Here is a 25,544-nt window from a genome sequence, read left to right on the forward strand (position 1 = left end):
AACGGTCAATATGGTAAACATGACTACAAGTTAAAGTATTTGAAGTATCACGCTGTCAAAATAACATATAGACAAACAGCCGCTTGACTCAATCTTGTTTATTTCAAAACCATTCCTCATCAGGAGAAAACCAAAGTAAAGTTACAACTACCCACAGTGCTGTCATGTCTAAAGCAAATCTGAAGTCACATTTATCAGTGTTAATTGTATAATATTTTAAAACAAAATCTCTGTTGTGACAAAGAGCTGCTTATAAACAGAACCTCCACCCAACCACTACAGATTAAACACGACCACAATAAGTGAAAGGGATAGATACAGCGGTAGTGGTAGATGCACATAGCCCGTTACTGACCCGTGTCATTTCACCAAAATGTATTTAGGGTTTCTACATTCTAAATGAAATCGGCACATAAAACTTGTGCTACAAGTCCCCAAACGCTCCCTATTTCCTTTATAGTGCAGTATTCTTTGACAACACTATCTAGGGAATAGGGGGCCATTGGGGACTCATGAAGAGAATTCAAACAACAAAATAATAATTATTCAATAATACATCAAATGAGGGTCTGGAATACACACACCAACAAAGAAAGTCTTAAAAAAGAAGCTAATGTAACTGTGCTGCCATCATCGTGATAGTGCATCACTATATGCCAATTCACAGAACAACAACAAACACCCCCCAATTCTTATGCCAATCTCTAGAGCTTGAGAGAGGAACAAGACAACAGCCACTACAAAAACAAACAAAAAAAATGTGCTGGAAGCAGTTTTAGACTAAAACGGGTTCTAACAGTATGAAAAAGTAAGACTGACTTGAGCTTTCTGAAAAAAAAAAAACAAAAAAAAAACAAGGGCCAGCTTCAGTTTGCAGACCCAGATTAAACCTACTCCTGGACTGAAGAACACCCCTTTCAATGGATACCCAATTTAGCATGCTTTTTCATAAATCTTCTTAGATTTCCTTCCTCAACCTGCACAATCATGTTTCAATTCACTAGTCCGGACCCAGATTAATCGTAGTCTCGAAAATCTCCATAAAAAGGCCTTTTACTCTTAATCATCATCTCCCCCCTGTTGGTTTGTAGCCTGGGTAAAGGTCGGGTTGTGTCCTTGCCAGTTTAGGAGTGGCAAGAAGCGGAAAGATAGCACAAACCGACTGGTGCCCAGGCTAGCTGGTTTGATGTTTAGATGTTGGACTGGTCCAGGTTAACTTTGGAAGGGAGGGGTCCAGCCTCCTCCTCCTGCCCAGAGGTGATGATGACCAGAGAGGATGCTGGGTAAGGGGTCAGCAGTTTCTGGTCCTTGGCGTACTCCATGTCTCCATAGATACTCAGTTTCTACAAAGACAAAAGACGTAAAAGTTTGATTTTCAATATTGATAGGGAGACTTTGGTTCTGTCTTGATTGCTATCATGTGTTAATAAACCACTGTTAAGTACCCTTTCACTAAAACCAGCCAGTTGAACCAACAGGACCCTGAACAGCTTCTACCCTCAAGCCATAAGACTGATAAATAGTTAACCAAATAGCTACCTGGACTAGGGCTGTTGCGGTGACTATATTACCGCCACACTGGCGGTCACGAGTCATGACCGCAGTCAAATGCCACGTGACCGTTTAGTCAAGGTAACTAGGCTTCTTCCAAGCTCCGATGCTGCTGATGGTCATTAGCAACCTACCAAACTTGCTAACCGCCTGGTACTCAGCACTCTATTGTCCCTCTAATCACTCTGACATCAATGCAAATGGTTTCCAACACTGCACGAGAGCCCATGAGCTATGCAATTGTGAGAAAACAAAGTTAAAAAGAGGATCCCATCAGCTTTCCATAGGCTAGGCCGACTATAATGATCAACTTTCCTAATATTAAGCAAGACAAAGGAGATGATCGTGGACTACAGGAAAAGGTGGACCGAACATGCCTCCATTCACATCGACAGGGCTGTAGTGGAGTCGGTCGAGAGTTTCAAGTTCCTTGGTGTCCACATCGTCCAAACACACCAAGAAAGTCGCAAAGAGTGCACGACAACGCCCGCCTCCCGCCCCCCCAGGAGAATGGAAAGATTTGACATGGGTCCCCAGATCCTCAAAAAGTTATATAGCTGCACCATCGAGAGCATCCTGACCCGACCGCAAGACGCTACAGAGAGTAATGCGTAAAGCTCAGTACATCACTGGGGCCAAGCTTCCTGTCATCCAAAACCCATATACTATATTGTCAAAGACTCCAGTCACCCAAGTCAGACTGTTCTCTCGGCTACTGCATGGCAAGCGGTACCGGAGCACCAAGTCTAAATCCAAAAGGCTCCTTAACAGCTTCTACCCCCCAAGCCATAAGACTGATGAACAATTAATCAAATGGCATCGAACTATTTACGTTGACACCCCCCCCCCCCACTTTTTTACACTGCTGCTACTCGTTGTTAATTATCTATGCATAGTCACTTTACCCCTACATGTACACATTACCTTAACTAACCTGTACATACCCTCATTGTTATTTTATTGTGTTACTTTTTTTCAATTTTATTTGAGTAAATATTTTCTTAAACCTGCATTGTTGGTTAAGGGCTTGTAGTAACTAAGGGGAGAGGACAGGAGATTGATACAGGGGAGAGGACAGGAGATTGATACAGGGGAGAGGACAGGAGATTGATACAGGGGAGAGGACAGGAAATTGATACAGGGGAGAGGACAGGAGATTGATACAGGGGAGAGGACAGGAGATTGATACAGGGAGAGGACAGGAGATTGATATAGGGGGGTAAGAGATTGATATAGGGGGGTAAGAGATTGATATAGGGGGTAAGAGATTGATATAGGGGGGTAAGAGATTGATATAGGGGGTAAGAGATTGATATAGGGGGGTAAGAGATTGATATAGGGGAGGTAAGAGATTGATATAGGGGAGGTAAGAGATTGATATAGGGGAGGTAAGAGATTGATATAGGGGAGGTAAGAGATTGATATAGGGGGGGTAAGAGATTGATATAGGGGGGGTAAGAGATTGATATAGGGGGGGTAGGAGAGGCTGTAGACAGTACTCCTAAGATCTTCAATATGTGCCTTGGAATTTGTTAAGGACGCACACAGTTACGTCCCCGATGTGTCTGTCTTCAGAGCCGAGATGCCTGTGAGAAGGACCTCGATCACGTGACGAACATCGGCGAATAAGAATTGAGATATCCGAGAGAGAGCCACGCGAGTGAGAGGTGCTTCGGAGAATGGTGATTGGCAGAGGGGAGAAGGGAATTATAATTATTCAATTCAACCCAAGCTGCCTTCAGCACACATCCGTGACGGTGAAGGTTCAATTCTGACCCACGCCCTTCTGGCTCAAACAACTCAATCCCCCGATTGACTAGATTTAGTAACACATTTCAAATACAGTCAGTCCAGGGATATTTTACCCCGACGAATGGTGCTCGTTTGATCAAAGCTGAATCAATGTCTGCAAGATCACAACCATCTCAGTATTCCACCAAACAGAACCAAATAGCATAGCGTTACTGTAAGACAAAAACACCACCACATTCAATCGTGAATGATAATTATTCAACATCTGCATAGTAACCATTTGACGTCAGTCAGTTTCATGGGGATATGCCTTTAGATCTGGTTTAATTATAGTGTTGTTTAAAGTAGCCTACATTGTTGTTTTGAATGACGTTGCCTAAAGTGAGTGAATGTTATAGCAGATGGTGTTAACTGTAGCATAACCTACCTACAGTGGGGCAAAAAAGTATTTAGTCAGCCACCAATTGTGCAAGTTCTCCCACTTAAAAAGATGAGAGGCCTGTAATTTTCATCACAGGTACACTTCAACTATGACAGACAAAATGAGAGAGAAAAATCCAGAAAATCACATTGTAGGATTTTTAATGAATTTATTTGCAAATTATGGTGGAAAATAAGTATTTGGTCAATAACAAAAGTTTCTCAATACTTTATTATATACCCTTTGTTGGCAATGACAGAGGTCAAACGTTTTCTGTAAGTCTTCACAAGGTTTTCATACACTGTTGCTGGTATTTTGGCCCATTCCTCCATGCAGATTTCCTCTAGAGCAGTGATGTTTTGGGGCTGTTGCTGGGCAACACAGACTTTCAACTCCCCCCCAAAGATTTTCTATGGGGTTCAGATCTGGAGACTGGCTAGGCCACTCCAGGACCTTGAAATGCTTCTTACGAAGCCACTCCTTCGCTGCCCGGGCGGTGTGTTTGGGATCATTGTCATGCTGAAAGACCCAGCCACGTTTCATCTTCAATGCCCTTGCTGATGGTCCCTTTGCAGAAAAACAGCCCCAAAGCATGATGTTTCCACCCCCATGCTTCACAGTAGGTATGGTGTTCTTTGGATGCAACTCAGCATTCTTTGTCCTCCAAACACGACGAGTTGAGTTTTAACCATAAAGTTCTATTTTGGTTTCATCTGACCATATGACATTCTCCCAATCTTTGTCTGGATCATCCAAATGCTCTCTAGCAAACTTCAGACGGGCCTGGACATGTACTGACGACGTAAGCAGGGGGACACGTCTGGCACTGCAGGATTTGAGTCCCTGGCGGCATAGTGTGTTACTGATGGTAGGCTTTGTTACTTTGGTCCCAGCTCTCTGCAGGTCATTCACTAGGTCCCTCCGTGTGGTTCTGGGATTTTTGCTCACCGTTCTTGTGATCATTTTGACTCCACGGGGTGAGATCTTGCGTGGAGCCCCAGACCGAGGGAGATTATCAGTGGTCTTGTAGGTCTTCCATTTCCTAATAATTGCTCCCACAGTTGATTTCTTCAAACCAAGCTGCTTACCTATTGCAGATTCAGTCTTCCCAGTCTGGTGCAGGTCTACAATTTTGTTTCTGGTGTCCTTTGACAGCTCTTTGGTCTTGGCCATAGCGGAGTTTGAAGTGTGACTGCTTGAGGTTGTGGACAGGTGTCTTTTATACTGATAACAAGTTCAAACAGGTACCATTAATACAGGAAACGAGTGGAGGACAGAGGAGCCTCTCAATTACAGGTCTGTGAGAGCCAGAAATCTTGCTTGTTTGTTGTTGACCAAATACTTATTTTCCACCATAATTTGCAAAGAAATTCATTAAAAATCCTACAATGTGATTTTCTGTATTTTTTCTCTCTCATTTTGTCTGTCATAGTTGAAGTGTACCTATGATGAAAATTATCTTTTTAAGTGGGAGAACTTGCACAATTGGTGGCTGACTAAATAGTTTTTTGCCCCACTGTATGTATTTCAGTTATTATAGGATACACAGTGTCAGTTTGTCACTTCCAAGAGGTTTGAATAATAACATGTTCAACTACTTAAGAAAATGGCTCGAATCTAGGTTGCGCCTTTCAAAATGTAGAGAAAATGAACGAATGATTAAAAATATATATATAAATAAATAACTTCTGTTATTGACATCTCAAACACCAAACCCTGGCGTGGTCTGCTTGACAAGCGTTCCTGGAAGTCTCGCTATGTTGCGCCCCTGGGTTTAGAAACTATGGTACGGTACTGCATTGTATAGCCTACAAAACACCTCTGCCAGCTGCCCCCCTGTGGCGATTCTAAATATGAAATCAAATCCTCCGGTGACGAAATGGGACAAATTAAGATCTGTACCCAGGTTTAGTGGGATTCGTGGGACCAGTGCCGTTGCTAGATCGTCCCTTTATTTATTTTTTTGCATTTCTGCAAAGATTTATGGGATTTTAGAATATTACTTCATAATTTTTGACCTAGAGGGAAGAGTTACCTCAGCTGGGACATATTGGTCAACAGCGGTTGCCACAGTAGCACAGCAGATCCAGATGAGAACCAGAATAGACAGGATCAGAGTGGTGGTCAGGATCCAGCCTGGGAGCCAGGGGTTCCTGGAGAGAGGAGAGAGGGATGTCAGATACACATCAATGAGTCATTCAAATCAGGAGCTCAGTGTTTTTCCATAAACAATTCCTTCTTTACATCTTAGGTTAATCTTCAGTATATAAACAGTGGACTCTATTTTAGCACCCCGAACTTTGCCTCCTGCTTCCTCAGCTGTCTTGCCTGATTAACCATCTAAACCTAATAGTTTGTGTACAAGGCATGTCCTTCTGTCACTGACCTGGAGAGACAGCTGAAGAGGTTGTAGTTGTCCTCGTTGATGCTGCGGTCCACATACATGTCCCTGTCCCTCTCCTGGACGAAACTACGCTGGTAGTCCTTGTACACCGGGCTACCAAGGCCAGGATCTGGAGCGGGAGAGATGGACATGTTTCCGTACCAATTGTTTTTGTTGTTGTTGTTGCATTACACAGTAAACATTGTGATTCTGTAAAAGTTCATACGTAAATACTACATGCACACAAAGCATTTAGTTTGTTTTTCCAGTTTGTCAATTTGATAAATATATATTTTTATATTTTTTAATCAAATTTTAAAATCAACTGAGTACACATATTTTGCAAATGTTATCGCAGGTGAAGTGAAATGCTTATGTTTCTAGCACCAACCGTGCAGCATATCTAACAATACACACAAATCCCCAAAATTAAGAAATATCAGAACAAGCCATGTCAGTCCAGAACACTACATGACAAAAAGTATGTGGACACCTGCTCTGTCGAACACCTCATTGCAAAATCATGTGCATTAATATGGATTTGCCCCCCACCGCTGCCATAACAGCATCCACTCTTCTGGGAAGGTTTTCCACTAGATGTTGGAACATTGCTGCTATAACAGCCTCCACTCTTCTGGGAAGGTTTTCCACTAGATGTTGGAACATTGCTGCTATAACAGCCTCCACTCTTCTGGGAAGGTTTTCCACTAGATGTTGGAACATTGCTGCTATAACAGCCTCCACTCTTCTGGGAAGGTTTTCCACTAGATGTTGGAACATTGCTGCTATAACAGCCTCCACTCTTCTGGGAAGGTTTTCCACTAGATGTTGGAACATTGCTGCTATAACAGCCTCCACTCTTCTGGGAAGGCTTTCCACTAGATGTTGGAATATTGCTGCATATATACACCCCTTCAAATTAGTGGATTCGGCTACTTCAGCCACACCCGTTGTTGACAGGTGTATAAAATCGAGCACACAGCCATGCAATCTCCATTGGACTTACTGAATAGCTCAGTGACATTCAATGTGGTACCGTCTTGGGTTGCCACTTTTCCAACAAGTCAGTTCGTTAAATTTCTGCCCTGCTAGAGCTGTCCCCGGTCAAATGTTCCAACCTCTAGTGCTGTTATTGTGACATGGAAACGTCTAGGAACAACAACGGCTCAGTTGCAAAGTGGTAGGCCACACAAGCTCACAGAACGGGAACGCCAAGTGCTGAAGCAGGTAAAAATTGTCTGTCCTCGGTTGCAACACTCACTACAGAGTTCCAAACTGCCTCTGGCAGCACAATTTTAATTTTACCTAGGCAAGTCAGTTAAGAACAAATTCTTATTTTCAATGACGGCCTAGGAACAGTGGATTAACTGCCTGTTCAGGGGCAGAACGACAGATTTGTACCTTGTCAGCTCGGGGATTCGAACTTGCAACCTTCCAGTTACTAGTCCAACGCTCTAACCACTAGTCTACCCTGCCGCCCCATAATATAACGGTTCGTCGGGAGTTTCATGGGTTTCCATGGCCGAACAGCTGCACACAAGCCTAAGATCGCCATGCGCAATGCCAAGCTTCGGCTGGAGTGGTGTAAAGCTCGCTGCCATTGGACACGCATTCTCTGGAGTGATGAATCACGCTTCACCATCTGGCAGTCCAACGGACAAATCTGGGTTTGGAGGATGCCAGGAGAACGCTACCTGCTCCAATGCATACTGCCAACATTAAAGTTTGGTGGAGGAGGAATACTGGTCTTGGGCTGTTTTTCATGGTTTGGGCCCCTTAGTTACAGTGAAGGAAAATCTTAACGCTACAGCATACAATGACTTTCTAGACCATTCTGTGCTTCCATCTTTGTGGCAACAGTTTGGGGAAGGCCCTTTCCTGTTTCAGCATGACAATGCCCCCCGTGCACAAAGCGAGGTCCATACAGAAATGGTTTATCGAGATCGGTGTGGAAGAACTTGACTGGCCTGCACAGAGCCCTGACCTCAGCCCCATCGAACACCTTTGGGATGAATTGGATTGCCGACTGTGAGCCAGGCCTAATCGCCCAACAGTCTCTGACCTCACTAATGCTTGTGGTTGAATGGATGCAAGTCCCCGCAGCAATGTTCCAACCTCTAGTGGAAAACCTTCCCAGAAGAGTAGAGGCTGTTATAACAGAAAAGGGGGGACCAACTCCATATTAATGCCCATGATTCTGGGATGAGATGTTCAACAAGTAGGCGTCCACCTAATTCGTTCATGATATAGATATATATAATGATATATAATACAGTATATTAATATAAAATAAGTGTGTACAGCAGTAGCTATATAGGATGAACCTTGACTAGAATACAGTATACATATGAAGTGGGTAAATCAGTATGTAAACATTATTGAAGTGACTTGTGTCCAATGACTATGTACATGTACACTGAGTGAACACATTAGGAACACCTGCTCTTTTCATAACATAGACTGACCAGGTGAAAGCTACGATCCCTTATTGATGTCACTTGTTTCCTGTGTGTATCAACAATGGTCCACCACACAAAGGACATCCAACAAACTTGATTCAACTGCGGGAAGCATTGGAATCAACACGGGCCAGCATAGACTGCATAGACGCTTTCGACACATTGTAGTGTCCATGCACCAATGAATTGAGGCTGTTCTTAAGAGAGTTCAACTATTAGGAAGGTGTCCTAATGTTTTGTACACTCAGGGTATATGTACATAGGGCAGCAGTCTCTAGGGTTCAGGGTAGAGTACCGGATGGTAGCCGGCTAGTAACTGTGAATATGATAAAGAGGACTTACATCTCTTCTGTGGTTCTCCCCTGACTTCCTCTTTCTGGAGCTCAAACGCAGGAATAAACTGGATCTGTGGTTCAGTCTGTCAAAAAACAAAATGACATACTCAAGTTACCCAACAATTACTTTGATAAAAGGTCAATTGTTTGGTAACTTATGTTTATGACTTGCCTAGTTAAATAAAGGATTTTTTTTTTTTAAACTACTCAAGTTCCGTTAGTCAATTAGTGGCAATGTGCAACAGGAAGTGAAAAACAATCCTAATAAAGGAGTGCCAGTTTGGATGAATAGGGTTGAAGTCGCTCCACGAAAAGAAAAAAAAACACTACCTGGAAGATGACCAGCTTCCCGTCGTCAGCCTGGAGGTAGAAGGTCCAAGAGGAGGAGATTAAGCTGTGGGCCTGACTCATGACATCATCCCAGAACCCTCTCACCAGAGTCAAAGGGTACAGCAGGTGGATACGGGGCATCATGGCCAGCAACTGGAGGATGATAGTATTATGGGGTCAAGGGTCAAACACACATCCCTTGTTCATGGGGTCAGGTAGGAATCACATATCTGGGACCAGGCAATGTTTGTGCTTTTTTTGGACAAATGTTATGGTCAATGGTGCAAGACTTGGCTATATAGCACAGACAGATCTGGGACCAGGCTCCTCACACACACACACTTGGTTAACAACATTTCTACTCCAATAGGCTGTCTCCAGTTTATTGTCCTACATGTCACCCAGTTCACCAACAATATTTCTGTTGTCAATATCAGTCTTCAACAAAACAACAATGGCAGTCACTTGAGTGTGTTTGAGGGAGCGGTGTAGAACACTACCTGCTCTTGTCTTTGTTCAGCAAACGGTAGCTGACTCTGGCAGCCCAGGTTACAGGCATACTGCTCCTCTGACTGGCTGTACGCTTCATGACAAGCTGGGGAGAATCAAGAAGTAAAAAAATTAAATAAAACAGGTTACAGACAGCTCAGATAACACTCGTCTCGTGGAACCAGAAGACTGTCTAAATGGTGTAATTTTAACTAATTCGAATGAAGAACTGTATAGGTGGTTTTCTATAATTTAGTCAGACATTGCAAGGACACATGATTGGGTATATCATGACAAATTAAAATCGATTGAGGCTGTTCTGGGGGTAAAAAGGGGGTGCAATTCAATTGTAGGAAAGCTGTTCCTAACGTTTGGTATACTCAATGTACGTTGTAACTTGTCACTATGTTGTTTTCTGAATCAAAATGGGGTAGTGGGCGTGGCCAATGGCACTGTCCTCTTGGCCCAGACACATTTTGGGGGGGCAGAGAGAGAATTTTATAGTTTTAAAGCTAATTTCCTGCCACTCTAAACATTTTGTTATGGCTTATGCCGTGTTCTTAGGCTATCTGAGTAACTAAGGTGATAACAAAACCAAATGTGGGCCCCCAAGCCATGACATTTTTTAAAAAAGGTTTAGATTTTTCAACAAGGACACCCTGATTATTATTGTATTGATGACATTACGAACACTGATTCTGTAGCAGCTTGAAAATTCACTGTCTTTTGGTTTGACTTCGTACAAGCCTCTCAAGCTGATGTTAGGGAACATTTGCTACTTTCTGATTAGAATATAAAGGGCCTGTTTCCAAGAGGCCCATTAGACATTTTATTTGCCTCTGCCTTCTTTCTCCCTCTCTGAAATCTTGTAATAAAGCTTTTGGTTCAACTGTAAACTGCCTTTACAATAGTATTATCTGTTTTCTGCACACGAGTCTATGTACTAGTCATGTTGCTAGCTATCTGTTTTGAAGACATTGCATGAGAATCTTACTGGAGTCACACTCGACTTTAGTTTGGTTCAGATCCTCGCTGTCGCCCACGAACTGGCAAATGGAGAACAGGCGACAACCTCTCTGGCAGGCGTACAGTTCCTCCTCCTACAACACAAACGAACACAGTCATGAACAGGACTAAACCAGTATCTTTGTGTTCTCTCTCTCTAACGCTCAGAAAGTTCCGATTCAAACTCCCATTTACCAACTCCGCAAGAGTTACGTCAAAAGTACGTTCGTTTCGCTGAGCAACTACGGTAATCTACATTTTAAACGTTACTCCCGTCACCACGTACTTCTCAAAAATGTCGTACTAAAAATTTAACGTTAAGATACAAACAATCGAGGGGAAGAGAAAAAAAAGCCCACTCGGCACCTCCAATCTGAATCACTCATTACAGCCATGTACAGGACAGAAGTGTACAACAGCTCAATAGGCTGTAGGTGCCACAGAGTCCTTTTTCACTTGCTGAATGACAGTTTAGCTTATCCAGCTTTTTTTGTGTACCGTTAGTAGACTAGCTTAGCTAGCAAAACGGCTAACGTTACTAGCTAGCTTGCAGCAACTCACCCGAGGATATGTGTGCAAACTGTAAGTCATTTGACATGTCTTATGGCAAGACGCAGTATTTCCCAAAACTCCATCAAAAACATCGGCAGTTGCCGAGGTGTATGCGAGCACGAAGCACAGACTCACTAACACACGAAAGGACTTCAATGTCCTCATTTTAGCCTGCTGCGAAAAATCCCAACAAACAACAAGCGAGTGCTCCTTCTTCTTCCTCGTTCGTGAAAATCTCGCGAGAATAAAATCATGATTCGGGATGTTTGGGTCGTGGATGTTACAACTAGTCCCTAGCGGCGCAGATTTCAAAGAGAAAATAATAGTCCACCAATCTTCTTGAAGCGTTTTTATTTTATTTTTTACACCATACGGGGATAATACTAGAAAACACTCTGAATTTGGAGCTATTTACGCATTGTCAATGCCACTGAAATCGATCTACCGGTAGGTAGTACGTGAACTCGCGCCGCTTAGTTAAGACGCTTGTCAATCGAACAAAAAAACTCGCTTTCTTCGCAGGATAACAAGTATTTGGAAGAGTTGTTTTCCCTGTTCGTTTACGAACTCTTCATAATGATTACAAATAAAATACTATATCGATGATCGACCCCCCCATCCATAAATAAATCCAAGACACCTTGGAAAATGGACAAATTCGTGGTGCGTCTACCAAACGGGGAAGTACCCAAGGAAACGAAGGATAAAGAAAAGGTGTATCGACAAGCAACTATTGAGTCTCTACGCGTAAGTGTTTGTTACCAACCGCTTCTCAAGTCAAACATGATATGATATTGTGCACTTAGGCCTGCCTAATAAGCATGCGTACATAACACATCTATGATCTATCTTCCTTTCCTACCAGAGAGTGGTGGTGATTGAAGACATTGAAAGGTACAAGTCCATGCTGGAACTGCCTGGCCAGACCAAGGAGAATCTGCTACTAGCCCTGGCAGAGCTCAACAAGAAGATGCCGTCAAAGGAGGTGCTCAAGTCGACCAGAATAGGTAAGGGAAAAGTCCAACAACCCTGTTGCCATTGGGTCGCTTCACTTGAGGTAATCACACAAACTGGAAGGAGCCTCATTCCTTAGTTCTCTTTTAGCACACTGTCTGTAAACTTGGATCATGGCATTGTTTCCCTTGCCATTCACTTAATCTATCAAAACAGTCTAGTAGTGTATTCATTCATTTCCTAAAAACCTACACCTGTTAAAAGTTTGTCTTCTATGTTCAGTTCATCTCATTCTGGTACACAAATACAACCAAACACAGTCAACACACACACTCGCAGATAACTCCGCTCGTCTCTTTCCCTCTTAGGCCACACTGTTAACAAGATGCGTAAGCATCACCCCGACCCTGAGGTGAGTTCCCTAGCGGCTGAAGTGTACACTGTATGGAGGAGCTTCATTGAAGAGCACTCCAACAAGCCCTCCATAGAAGTACGCTGTGACAAGCAGACTGAGGGACTGAGGAACAACGCCAGGAGAATGTTGTCTGAAGCTCTGGAAGTGGAGGTGAGGGGGCTTTTACTGTGTGTTGGGATTGCCAATACACCAATCTCTCTCTTTCTCTCACTGTCTCTTTGTCTCTCTTCCTTTCTCTCTTCCTTTCTCTGTCTCTCTCTCTCTGTCTGTGTCTCTTGCTCTGTCTTTGGGAGAACACATACACAGAACACATACTCACAGAACACAAATTTCTGTTGGACATTCTAGAACATTGGACAATATAGTAATCTTCCTCTCATTATATGTGATCTATTAGACAGACAGTGGTCTGGTGGAGAACATAGAGAGAGAGGTGTTCCACCAGAGTTCTCGGCTGGTCAGCGGCTCCTACAGACGAACTATCAGGAAGCTGGTCTTCGCCCTCAAACACCAGCCAGAGGTCAGGGGTCAAGTCAAGGAGAGTACGATCCCAGTAAACCAGCTGGTGTCCACCCACAAGAAGTAAATGCACTCTGTTCAGAACCTTCTCTATGGAAAACATATCTAAAAGGGTTCTTTGTGGGTGAAAGGGTTCCACCTAGAACTATATATATATATACACACACCTACACATTCCAGGGTTTTTATTTATATTGTAGAATAATAGTGAAGACATCAAAACTATGAAATAACACATGGAATCATGTAGTAACAAAAAAAGTGAAATAAATTATTTTGATTCTTCAAAGTAGCCAACCTTTGCCTTGATGGCAGCTTTGTACACTCTTGGCATTCTCTCAACCATCTTCATGAGGAATGCTTTTCCAACAGTCTTGAAGAAGTTCCCACATATGCTGAGCACTAGTTGGCTGCTTTTCCTTCACTCTGCGGTCCAACTCATTTTGGGGTGGCAGGTAGCCTAGTAGTTAGCGCGTTGGGCCAGTAACCGAAAGGTTGCTAGGTCGAATCCCCGAGCTGACAAGGTAAAAATCTGTCATTCTGCCCCTGAACAAAGCCCATGTTACCCCTGCCCCTGTTCCTAGGCCGTCATTGTAAATAATAATTTGTTCTTAACTGACCTGCCTAGTTAAATAAAGGTAAAAAAAACAAATGCCAAAACCGTCTCAATTGGGTTGAGGTCGGGTGATTGTGGAGGCCAGGTCATCTGATGCATCTCTCTCCTTCTTGGTCAAATAGTCCTTACACAGCTTGGCGGTCTGTTGGGTCATTGTCCTGTTGAAAAAAAAATCAAAGTCCCACTAAGCGCAAACCAGATGGGATGGCGTATCTCTACAGAATGCTGTGGTAGCCATGCTGGATAAGAATTCTGAATAAATCACTGACCAGCAAAGCACCATCACACCTCCTCCTCCATGCTTCACGGTGGGAACCACGCATGCGGAGATCATCCGTTCATCTACTCTGCGTCTCACAAAAACACGGCGGTTGAAACCAAAAATCTGAAGTTTTGGATTTATCAGACCAAAGGACAGATTTCCACTGGTCTAATGGCCATTGCTCGTGTTTCTTGGTCGAAGCAAGTCTCTTCTTATTGGTTTCCTTTTAGTAGTGGTTTCTTTGCAGCAATTCGACCACGAAGGCCTGATTCACACACTCTCCGCTGAACAGTTGATGTTGAGATGTGTCTGTTACTTGAACTCTGTGAGGCATTTATTTGGGCTGCAATCTGAGGTGCAGTTAACTCTGATGAACACTTGGACTAGATCAGGGATGAGGAACTTTGATGGGGGTGGGGACACGAAAACATGAACATATCCTCTGCAGCAGAGATACATCTGGGTCTTCCTTTCCTGTGGCGGTCCTCGTGAGAGCCAGTTTCATCATAGTGCTTGATGGTTTTTGCGACTGCACTTGAAGAAACTTTCAAAGTTCTTGAAATGTCTCGGATTGACTGACCTTCATGTCTTAAAATAATGATGGACTGTTGTTTCTCTTTGCTTATTTGCCATAATATGGACTTTTACCAAATAGGGATATTTTCTGTAAATCCCCCCTACCTTGTCACAACACAGCTGATTGGCTCAAACGCATTAGAAAGAAATTCCACAAATCAACCTTTAACAAGGCACACCTGTTATTTGATATGCATTCCAGGTGACTACCTCATGAAGCTGGTTGAGAGAATGCCAAGAGTGTGCGAAGCTGTCAAGGCAAAGGGTGGCTACTTTGAAGAATCTCATATGTTTAACACCTTTTTTGGTTACTACATGATTCGATGTGTTATTTCATGCTTTTGAAGTCTTCACTATTATTCTACAATGTAGAAAATAGTAAAAAATTAAGAATAGCCTTTGAATGAGTAGTGTCCAAAAGTTTGAATGGTACTGTATATATATATATATATATATATATATATATATATTCAAAGCGTGTAGTCAAACCTAACAAGTAGCTAGCTAACCCCAATCCTAAATCCAGCTGCAGAAGACTGTTGAAGTGTTTGAGATGGACTCTGTTGCGGTCGGACTGAGCAGAATCACTGCTCTACAAAGCAACCCCAAATAAAGAATCAGATTCTTTGATCAAGATCGAGGGATTCTGAGCCTCGCTTTGCTCAAATGGATCTACTCAAACATGTTGGTAGCTAAACCCAGACCTATGAGACCTGCTGCAAAGGAAGACTGCAACATGCCAGTTGTTTCTGGACTGGTCCTTTAAAAATAAAAAAAAGCTTGTCTCCAATCACAAGAAGAAGCTAGCCACTTAGCCCTGAACACCTGTCTGGAAACCTGGGACATTCTGGCAAATACTGGACTGGTGCCTTTTTCTAAAATGGTGAAAGACAGTTGGAGCACACGGTCATTAATCGTATGAATTAGGCCTACCTCTTTTAATGGAGCTGTTTTGTATTCATCTTTGATTTTATATATTGAAGTAAATCAAATGTTGATCTCTGCCTGTGTTTTAATTGAATGTCGTTATGAATGTCAAGAGCGGCGACAATATTAAATAATTGTTTTGGTACAATTGAAATGAGCAATATAGACATTTTATTACAAAAATATATCTGTCAGTTTTCATTATAAACCTCAACGTGTCCTGGCTCACAGACTGCGTCGCCCACCTCTGCCCTCTTCTCCCTCCTCGTACCCCCATCTCTACTAAAGCAGTACCAGCCAGATTACAGCGATCACCATCAGTACAACAGCCAGCACACAGATGCTAATAAACACTATATCACTGGGGTCGTGAGGCTCTGGGTCTGCCTCCTTCCCTCCCCCTCCCCCAGACCCCTCTGCTTGGCGTCGGGCCAGCTCGTTCATCCTCTGGCGCTCCTCGGCTGAGACAATGTGAATGGTGGCCATCTTGCGCTGGGCGTCGCACTGTACCTCGTACTCCTGGATGCTCCTCCCCTTCCCGTCGGAGAAGTCGATGTAGAGCGTGTTCACCAGCATAGTGATGTTACGCCGTGGCTGGTTAGAGGTTAAGGGTCAGGGTCAGGGTTATACAGATGGACAACAAACAGACAACATATGCTTGTGACCGTGTGGGATCAAATCCCGGTCCCAGTGCTATTTTGTCACATCCTCTAGTATCCTTAATTCCCTTATACACTGTCCTGTTGCTTCAATAAAATTGACAAATGAAGAAGAAAAATGAAACCGCTATAAACTGGCGTCATCATCATCATGCCCGTGGCTATTCACTAGGCACAGATGACAATTCAACGTCTATTCCACATTGGCTCAATGCAATTGAATTAAAATGGAAACAATTTGAATCAACCAGTGGGTAGTTAGTTACCTGGCCTGCAGTGCCACATTTTTCAAAACGTGCCAGTATCTTATAGGTGGTAGGTGTCAGCTGGGCGGGACATGAGCGGTCCCCCAGATAGATACTCTCACGTTCCAGCCCAGGCAGTGACTGCTGGGAGATGTGGATGGTAAACTCTGTCCTCGTACAGCTGATGTTAACTGGTACCACTGGGATGGAGGTGGAGACATAACACAAGCACGAACACACACACGTTTGTAATTGCATTTGTCTCTTGAATGATTTAAACAAGTATAAACTTGATAGTTTGGATAACTTTCGGCCAGCCGTGCTTCAGTTCAGACACTCACCTCCAACATAGGAAGCAGAGAACCCTTTATAAGCATAGTTCCTGTCTGTACTGAGGACCACCAGCATGTTGTTGCTCTTAGAGATCAAAGACCCAGGTTGTTCCGAGCCACACCATCGCCCTAGCAACGGGGCTGTCTCCCTGCTCCCATCATGCACTGCTACAGAGTCATAGTCACACTCGTCTGATAGGCTGTTCCTGTCCTCCAGCTCCATAGCGTTGAAGAACAGTTTGATGCGGTAGCCCCCGGCCAGGTTGATGGTCCAGTGACAGTTGATGTTGTTTGGGTAGATGTTAGGGTAGTGGGGGCTGGTGAAATTCGCACTTGGTACAGACAGCACCTGCTGGCATTCACCTGTCAGACAGATGGACATACGAGGCAAAACAGGGTTGTTTTAAGTAGGTCACACAGTAGCCAAAATGTAACAAAAAACGTGTTGCTAGTACCTTCCGGTTTCAAAACATTTTCTCCGAATACAGTCCTGGTGTCAGTGAATGTGCAGTTTAATCCCTCCCCATGGACTTCAGTATAGTACAGGACAGTTTAATCCCTCCCCATGGACTTCAGTATAGTACAGGACAGTTTAATCCCTCCCCATGGACTTCAGTATAGTATAGTACAGTTTAATCCCTCCCCATGGACTTCAGTATAGTACAGTACAGTTTAATCCCTCCCCGTGGACTTCGGTATAGTACAGGACAGTTTAATCCCTCCCCATGGACCTCAGTATAGTATAGTACAGGACAGTTTAATCCCTCCCCATGGACCTCAGTATAGTATAGTACAGGACAGTTTAGTCCCTCCCTGTGGACTTCAGTATAGTACAGGACAGTTTAATCCCTCCCCATGGACTTCAGTATAGTACAGGACAGTTTAATCCCTCCCCATGGACTTCAGTATAGTACAGGACAGTTTAATCCCTCCCCGTGGACTTCAGTATAGTACAGGACAGTTTAATCCCTCCCTGTGGACTTCAGTATAGTACAGGACAGTTTAATCCCTCCCCATGGACTTCAGTATAGTACAGGACAGTTTAATCCCTCCCCATGGACTTCAGTATAGTACAGGACAGTTTAATCCCTCCCCGTGGACTTCAGTATAGTACAGGACAGTTTAATCCCTCCCCGTGGACTTCAGTATAGTACAGGACAGTTTAATCCCTCCATGTGGACTTCAGTATAGTACAGGACAGTTTAATCCCTCCCCATGGACTTCAGTATAGTACAGGACAGTTTAATCCCTCCCCATGGACTTCAGTATAGTACAGGACAGTTTAATCCCTCCCCATGGACTTCAGTATAGTACAGTTTAATCCCTCCCCATGGACTTCAGTATAGTACAGTACAGTTTAATCCCTCCCCGTGGACTTCGGTATAGTACAGGACAGTTTAATCCCTCCCCATGGACCTCAGTATAGTATAGTACAGGACAGTTTAATCCCTCCCCATGGACTTCAGTATAGTATAGTACAGGACAGTTTAGTCCCTCCCTGTGGACTTCAGTATAGTACAGGACAGTTTAGTCCCTCCCTGTGGACTTCAGTATAGTACAGGACAGTTTAATCCCTCCCCATGGACCTCAGTATAGTATAGTACAGGACAGTTTAGTCCCTCCCTGTGGACTTCAGTATAGTACAGGACAGTTTAATCCCTCCCCATGGACTTCAGTATAGTACAGGACAGTTTAATCCCTCCCCGTGGACTTCAGTATAGTACAGGACAGTTTAATCCCTCCCCATGGACCTCAGTATAGTACAGGACAGTTTAATCCCTCCCCATGGACTTCAGTATAGTACAGGACAGTTTAATCCCTCCCCATGGACCTCAGTATAGTACAGGACAGTTTAATCCCTCCCCATGGACCTCAGTATAGTACAGGACAGTTTAATCCCTCCCCATGGACCTCAGTATAGTACAGGACAGTTTAATCCCTCCCTGTGGACTTCAGTATAGTACAGGACAGTTTAATCCCTCCCCATGGACTTCAGTATAGTACTGGACAGTTTAATCCCTCCCCATGGACTTCAGTATAGTACAGGACAGTTTAATCCCTCCCCATGGACTTCAGTATAGTACAGGACAGTTTAATCCCTCCCAGTGGGCCTCGGTAAAGTACAGGACAGCCACGAGGGAGTGATTTAGCCACGAGGGAGTGATTTAGTGATCTGTAAACCCATAGTATACGACTCCCAGCAGTGATCTGTAAACCCGTAGTATACGACTCCCAGCAGTGATCTGTAAACCCGTAGTATACGACTCCCAGCAGTGATCTGTAAACCCGTAGTATACGACTCCCATCAGTGATCTGTAAACCCGTAGTATACGACTCCCAGCAGTGATCTGTAAACCCGTAGTATACGACTCCCAGCAGTGATCTGTAAACCCGTAGTATACGACTCCCAGCAGTGATCTGTAAACCCGTAGTATACGACTCCCAGCAGTGATCTGTAAACCCGTAGTATACGACTCCCATCAGTGATCTGTAAACCCGTAGTATACGACTCCCAGCAGTGATCTGTAAACCCGTAGTATACGACTCCCAGCAGTGATCTGTAAACCCGTAGTATACGACTCCCAGCAGTGATCTGTAAACCCGTAGTATACGACTCCCATCAGTGATCTGTAAACCCGTAGTATACGACTCCCAGCAGTGATCTGTAAACCCGTAGTATACGACTCCCAGCAGTGATCTGTAAACCCGTAGTATACGACTCCCAGCAGTGATCTGTAAACCCGTAGTATACGACTCCCAGCAGTGATCTGTAAACCCGTAGTATACGACTCCCAGCAGTGATCTGTAAACCCGTAGTATATACGACTCCCAGCAGTGATCTGTAAACCCGTAGTATACGACTCCCAGCAGTGATCTGTAAACCCGTAGTATATACGACTCCCAGCAGTGATCTGTAAACCCGTAGTATATACGACTCCCAGCAGTGATCTGTAAACCCGTAGTATACGACTCCCAGCAGTGATCTGTAAACCCGTAGTATACGACTCCCAGCAGTGACTCCCAGCATCCTACCTACCAGAGTAGTAGTAAGCCTTGAACCCTCGTCCCCCGATGTTGAAGTCAGACTTGAACACCACCAGCAGCTGGTTGGAGGTAGTAACAATTTTCGGAGGTGTCTCCCCTCCACAGTAGTTCCCCAGGTGTCTGTGGGTGACGGTGGGGCCGTCGAAGAGAGCCACGAAGTCAAAATTACAGCCCTCGTTGTTCTCCAGCTGGAGTGAATGAATTACATTTTTATTTTGTCATGTCATATTTATGACCCGTTCGGGATACTTAGAAACTTCCAGTATGTGCATCCCAATTGGCTCCTTATTCCCCATATAGTGCCCGGGCTCTGGCCCAAAGTAGTGAACTATATAGATTAAATTGGGTACCATTTGGGATGCATCGATTGTCTTTACATGTTAGAGAACGTACCTGGAAGTCGAGGAAGACCAGACTGACCACGCTGCGGTTGGATACATGGACCGTCCAGGAACAGTCGGCGTTGTTGCTGTACTGGGTATCTGGACTGTAGCCGGGGCTGGAGATGATGCCAGACAGACCGGTTAGGACCCCACCACACATGTCTGGTGGGAGAGAGAGAGAGAGACAGGGTGTGCAGGATTTTGTTCCAGCCCAGCTCGAAGTTAAAACACCTGATTCAACTACTCAAAGGCCTTGTCTTGTTCCTAGTTGTGGGTACTGTGAGGTTTGAGTGGCTGTACTCAGCAAAGCCATACATGCATATCAATGGCTTTGGTTAATCTGTGTGAGAAAGTAAAAGCTCACCTTTCCTGTAACTCACAGAGAAGCCTCTGTGAGTCACATGACGATCGGAGTGGAAAATGATCGACATCACATTCCAGGAGGAGGTGAACTGAGGAGGGGACATGACACCACAGAACGTTCCCAGTAGGTTCCCCTCATCCTCGGATACACCGTTATAGATCTTGATGTGGTCATAGGAGCAGGTGACGTGATACTCCAACTCAAAGTCGTGGAAGGTGAGCAGGACGGAGGACCCCTCGGCCACTACAATCAGCCACACACACTCCATGTTGTACGGGTACAGACCTGGGTAGTTGGGGCTGGAGATGTTGCCGGAAGAGGCAGAGAGGATCCCACCACATTTCACCCCTTGGGTGAAATATAAGTTAGATGAGTAAAAGGTGTAGTTTTATAGATTATATATATATTTTTTTATATATAGTGTAGACTGAGGGTTTTGTAATTAGTTTACTGTTATGTATTAGTTTATAATTTACACATTAGTAACAGTTACTTACAACACACATATACAGTGCATTCAGAAAGTATTCAGACCCCTTGACTTTTTCCACATTGTTACGTTACAACCGTATTCTAAAATGGATTTAAATCATTTTCCCCCCTCATCCATCTACACACAATATCCCATAATGATGTCACAATACCCCATAATGACAAAAGAAAAACAGGTTTTTATACATTTTTCAAAATCTATAAAAAAAATTAAATAACATTTACATAAGTATTCAGACCTTTTACTCAGAACATTGTTGAAGCACCTTTGGCAGCGATTACAGCCTCAAGTCTTCTTGGATATGACACTACAAGCTTGGAACACCTGTATTTGGGGAGTTTCTCCCATTCTTCTCTGCTGATCCTCTCCAGCTCTGTCAGGTTGGATGGGGAGCGTTGCTGCACAGCTATTTTCAGGTCTCTCCAGAAATGTTAAATTGGGTTCAAGTCCAGGCTCTGGCGGGGCCACTAAAGGACATTCAGAGATGTGTCCCGAAGGTTTTCATCAATGATCTCTCTGTACTTTGCTCTGTTCATCTTTGCCACAATCCTGACTAGTCCCCCAGTCCCTGTCGCTGAAAAATATCCCCACAACATGATGCTGCCACCACCATGCTTCACCGTAAGGATCGTGCCAGGTTTCTTCTAGACTTGACGCTTGGCATTCAGGCCAAAGAGTTCAATCTTGCTTTCATCAGACCAGAGAATCTTGTTTCTCATGGTCTGAGAGTCTTTGGTTGCCTTTTGGCAAACTCCAAGCGGGCTGTCAAGCGCCATTTACTAAGGAGTGGCTTCTGTCTGGCCACTCTACCATAAAGGCCTGATTGTTGGAGTGCAGCAGAGATGGTTGTCCTTCTGGAAGGTTCTCCCATCTCCACAGAGGAACTATAGAGCTCTGTCACAGTGACCATCGTGTTCTTGGTCACCTCCCCGACTAAGGCCCTTCTCCCCCGAGGGAGACCTTCAATGCTGCATAAATGTTTTTGGTAACCTTCCCCAGATCTGTGCCTCGACACAACCCTGTCTCAGAGCTCTACAGACAATTCCTTTGACCTCGTGGCTTGGTTTTTGCTCTGACATGCACTGTCAACTGTGGGACCTTATATAGACAGGTGTGTGCCTTTCCAAATCATGTCCAATCAATTGAATTTACCACAAGTGGACTCCAATCAAGTTGTAGAAACATCTCAATGATGATCAATGGAAACAGGATGCACCTGAGCTCAATTTCGAGTCTCATAGCAAAGGATCTGAATACTTATGTAAATAAGGTATTTCTGGTTTTAATTTGTAACACATTTGCAAAGATTTTTTTTTTTTAAAAACATGTTTTTCGCTTTGTCATTATGGGGTATAGTGTGTTGATTGCTGATATATATAGTGAACACCCATCTCTCTCCCTCCCTCAGTGAACCCACATCTCTCTCTCTCTCTATTTATATTTAAATCTATTTTCGAATAAGGCTGTAATGTAAAAAAAAAAAGTGAAAAAGTTAAGAGGTCTGAATACTTCCCGAAGGCTCTGTGAGCGTTGTAACTGAATTTGCTGAGGCAAATGTTATAGCAATATATTAAATGGAAAAATCTCACCTTTCTTAGAAACAGCCTTGCCAACAACCAACAGTAAATAAAAGAGTATATCCATCCTAAAAGTCATGTTGTTGTTATCGTTTGTTGTCACACTTCAAATAGGATTACAAAGCCAATGGCAATACAAATAAATGGAAAAGCAAGAGCAAAGTCCTGTCACCACAGCCCTGGGATGATGGCAGAGGTGGGAGAAACTGGAATAGGATCTTGGCGGAGGAACCCGATATGTTGGGTATATCGAGTGAACAAGTGGCAAAGGTGGCTTGTCAGGACTCCGTATGGAAAGATGGGATAAATTAGTAATGACGGTGTCACACGCTCACACTGGACACCATGCAGCTGCTATGGAGTTTATAAAGGAGACAGCACCAGGATGGAGGACACTTCATCCCTCTATCACAAAAACAAATGTGCTCATTTTGGCTAGAAAGAGATGGGGGTTCACTGAGGGGAGGGAGAGAGATGGGGGTTCACTGAGGGGAGGGAGAGATGGGGGTTCACTGAGGGAGAGATGGGGGTTCACTGAGGGGAGGGGAGAGATGGGGGTTCACTGAGGGAGAGATGGGGGTTCACTGAGGGGGAGGGAGAGATGGGGGTTCACTGAGGGAGAGATGGGGGTTCACTGAGGGGAGGGGAGAGATGGGGGTTCACTGAGGGAGAGATGGGGGTTCACTGAGGGGAGGGAGAGATGGGGGTTCACTGAGGGAGAGATGGGGGTTCACTGAGGGGAGGGGAGAGATGGGGGTTCACTGAGGGAGAGATGGGGGTTCACTGAGGGAGAGATGGGGGTTCACTGAGGGGGAGGGAGAGAGATGGGGGTTCACTGAGGGAGAGATGGGGGTTCACTGAGGGGGAGGGAGAGATGGGGGTTCACTGAGGGGGAGGGGGGTTCACTGAGGGGAGGGAGAGATGGGGGTTCACTGAGGGAGAGGGAGAGATGGGGGTTCACTGAGGGAGAGGGAGAGATGGGGGTTCACTGAGGGAGAGGGAGAGATGGGGGTTCACTGAGGGGAGGGGGAGAGATGGGGGTTCACTGAGGGGGAGGGAGAGATATGGGTTCACTGAGAGGGAGGGAGAGAGATGGGGGTTCACTGAGGGAGAGTGAGAGATGGGGGTTCACTGAGGGGAGGGAGAGAGATGGGGGTTCACTGAGGGGGAGGGGGGGATGGGGGTTCACTGAGGGGGAGGGAGAGATGGGGGTTCACTGAGGGGAGGGAGAGATGGGGGTTCACTGAGGGGGAGGGGGATGGGGGTTCACTGAGGGAGGGAGGGAGGGAGGGAGGGAGGGAGGGAGAGATGTGGGTTCACTGAGGGAGGGAGGGAGGGAGGGAGGGAGAGAGAGAGAGATGGGTGTTTACTGAGAGAGAGGGAGATATATGGTGGTTATATATATATCTGTCCCAGATCTTGTTGGAGCGTTGATGAAGTTCATGGAGTATCTGGACAGTGGGAACACATTCACTTTCATTGTGTAGCCTTAAGCAGGGCTGGCCCTTCTCCTGGGGAGCTCTGTGTGTGCAGGTTTTGGTTCTAACCCTACTGTTGAGCAGGTCCTCATGAGCTAGGCCTGCTTGTGGTCAGTGTCAGGATATATTTTAATTTACTTTATTTAATCTTTATTTAACTAGGCAAGTCAAAAGGCCTCCTGCGGGGACGGGGGCTGGGAATAAAGATACTAATAAATTAAATACAAATATAGAACACATGACAACACAGCATGGTAGCAACACAACATGGTAGCAACACAAAACAGGGTACAAAACATTATTGGTCACAGACAACAGTACAAAGGGCAAGAAGGTAGAGGACAACAAAACATCACATGAAGCAGCCACAACTGTCAGTAAGAGGGATAAAGATAGAGAGACTGCACACAGTGCTTTGGTATCAGCATGTCTTACTCATCTGCCTTCCAGTGCTTTAATGGCTAATCAATACATCCGATTAATGTGTGTTCACTTAACTAAATTGCTGTGTTTTTTGCGACGTAGACCTCTGCTCGAGTAAAGTGAGAGAAAAAAAAGCAATGCAGCGCAATAGCGCCATCTAGGACACCGTTTGTGTAATTGCTGACACCTGCAGCAATTCCACAAACGGTCTGCTAGATGGCGCTGTTGCGCTTCATTGAGAGTCACCATGAACTCCGGGAAACGTAAGGAGTCAAGCTGTTTGATGATTGGTTTGTATCTGAGCCCTGAACTGAACTGAAATAAATAAGAACCAGATTAAAATCACTCATGTTTTCCTCAGTCACAACCGTTCCTGGAACCAAAATACATACAAGCCTCCGGTTTCCAAGAAAGTTGGATTACGATTTTGCAGACAGATTCAGAACATAATTTGCGTTAATTTTCTGAAAGCGGAAGGCTTTGTATACTACAACCCGGAGGAAATGTGTTTCAGTGAGATATAAGTTGTTTAGAGCAATGAAATAACTCAATGACCGCTAAATACCTTTCAATTAACAGCAAAGCAGCCAAGTTTACAGTGGAAAGGTCTTTGTGAAATACCTCAGGCTGATAACATATAGAATTCTCAGTTGCCTGACAGGATGTTTAGAACACTTAAAAGCTGTTATGAATTCAGAAATATTAAAAGCACTAAATGGATTTAGGATATTTTTTTAAATTCTCGTGTTGGACTTAGAGCGCACAGTTGAAACAAATGGTAGAGTGCCTCTCATTAGATTCCACGTGTTTTATTCTATCACAGCAGTAACAAGACATGATTCAAGCGTCTCATAAACTGAACAGTTGATTCAGATAACTAGTGCCGGAGTAGGAGGGAGGGGGGGGGCGAGGATAGGAGTTATGAAACCATACTAGTGTCACCAAGACACGTGTTATATCTTATTTAAAATGTACGTTCAGATGTTGTGTGCTACCGTC

General features: G+C 44.3%; 3 protein-coding genes across 3 annotated transcripts; 1 reads left to right on the top strand and 2 right to left on the bottom strand.

Moving 5' to 3' along the window:
• Nucleotides 1–83: 83 nt before the first annotated feature.
• On the bottom strand, nt 84–11,512 carry tmem59 (transmembrane protein 59). Its single transcript, XM_029643280.2, has 8 exons — nt 11,287–11,512; nt 10,715–10,820; nt 9,732–9,826; nt 9,232–9,384; nt 8,909–8,984; nt 6,111–6,237; nt 5,760–5,877; nt 84–1,343 (listed from the first exon to the last, which is right to left on the bottom strand). The coding sequence occupies exons 1-8, from the start codon at nt 11,440–11,442 to the stop codon at nt 1,191–1,193; spliced, it is 984 nt and encodes a 327-aa protein (XP_029499140.1). The 5' UTR covers nt 11,443–11,512; the 3' UTR covers nt 84–1,190.
• A 52-nt stretch (nt 11,513–11,564) lies between these two features.
• Nucleotides 11,565–15,621, top strand: tceanc2 (transcription elongation factor A (SII) N-terminal and central domain containing 2). The gene is made up of 4 exons (XM_029643281.2): nt 11,565–12,024; nt 12,143–12,284; nt 12,600–12,796; nt 13,044–15,621. Exons 1-4 carry the CDS (start codon nt 11,926–11,928, stop codon nt 13,230–13,232), a joined length of 627 nt encoding a protein of 208 aa, XP_029499141.1. The 5' UTR covers nt 11,565–11,925; the 3' UTR covers nt 13,233–15,621.
• A 121-nt stretch (nt 15,622–15,742) lies between these two features.
• On the bottom strand, nt 15,743–23,089 carry cdcp2 (CUB domain containing protein 2). The gene is made up of 7 exons (XM_029643282.2): nt 22,657–23,089; nt 20,575–20,922; nt 20,221–20,372; nt 19,820–20,015; nt 16,792–17,145; nt 16,472–16,650; nt 15,743–16,140 (listed from the first exon to the last, which is right to left on the bottom strand). Exons 1-7 carry the CDS (start codon nt 22,721–22,723, stop codon nt 15,829–15,831), a joined length of 1,608 nt encoding a protein of 535 aa, XP_029499142.1. The 5' UTR covers nt 22,724–23,089; the 3' UTR covers nt 15,743–15,828.
• Between the last annotated feature and the right edge of the window lie 2,455 nt (nt 23,090–25,544).

The sequence above is a fragment of the Oncorhynchus nerka genome, linkage group LG9b (assembly GCF_034236695.1).
Source record: "Oncorhynchus nerka isolate Pitt River linkage group LG9b, Oner_Uvic_2.0, whole genome shotgun sequence".
Classification (NCBI taxonomy): Eukaryota; Metazoa; Chordata; class Actinopteri; order Salmoniformes; family Salmonidae; genus Oncorhynchus; species Oncorhynchus nerka.

Coding starts and splice junctions, on each gene's coding strand:
- tceanc2 (XM_029643281.2), top strand. CDS start 11,926: ATGGACAAATTCGTGGTGCGTCTACCAAACGGGGAAGTACCCAAGGAA. Junction 12,285..12,599: donor GCTCAAGTCGACCAGAATAG/GTAAGGGAAAAG, acceptor TTTCCCTCTTAG/GCCACACTGTTAACAAGATG. Junction 12,797..13,043: donor CTGAAGCTCTGGAAGTGGAG/GTGAGGGGGCTT, acceptor GTGATCTATTAG/ACAGACAGTGGTCTGGTGGA.
- cdcp2 (XM_029643282.2), bottom strand. CDS start 22,723: ATGACTTTTAGGATGGATATACTCTTTTATTTACTGTTGGTTGTTGGC. Junction 20,923..22,656: donor CAAGGCTGTTTCTAAGAAAG/GTGAGATTTTTC, acceptor ATTTCACCCAAG/GGGTGAAATGTGGTGGGATC. Junction 16,141..16,471: donor AATGTGGCACTGCAGGCCAG/GTAACTAACTAC, acceptor ACCTCTAACCAG/CCACGGCGTAACATCACTAT.
- tmem59 (XM_029643280.2), bottom strand. CDS start 11,442: ATGAGGACATTGAAGTCCTTTCGTGTGTTAGTGAGTCTGTGCTTCGTG. Junction 9,827..10,714: donor TAAAGTCGAGTGTGACTCCA/GTAAGATTCTCA, acceptor GATTCTCCCCAG/CTTGTCATGAAGCGTACAGC. Junction 8,985..9,231: donor GGAAGCTGGTCATCTTCCAG/GTAGTGTTTTTT, acceptor GTTTTTTGACAG/ACTGAACCACAGATCCAGTT.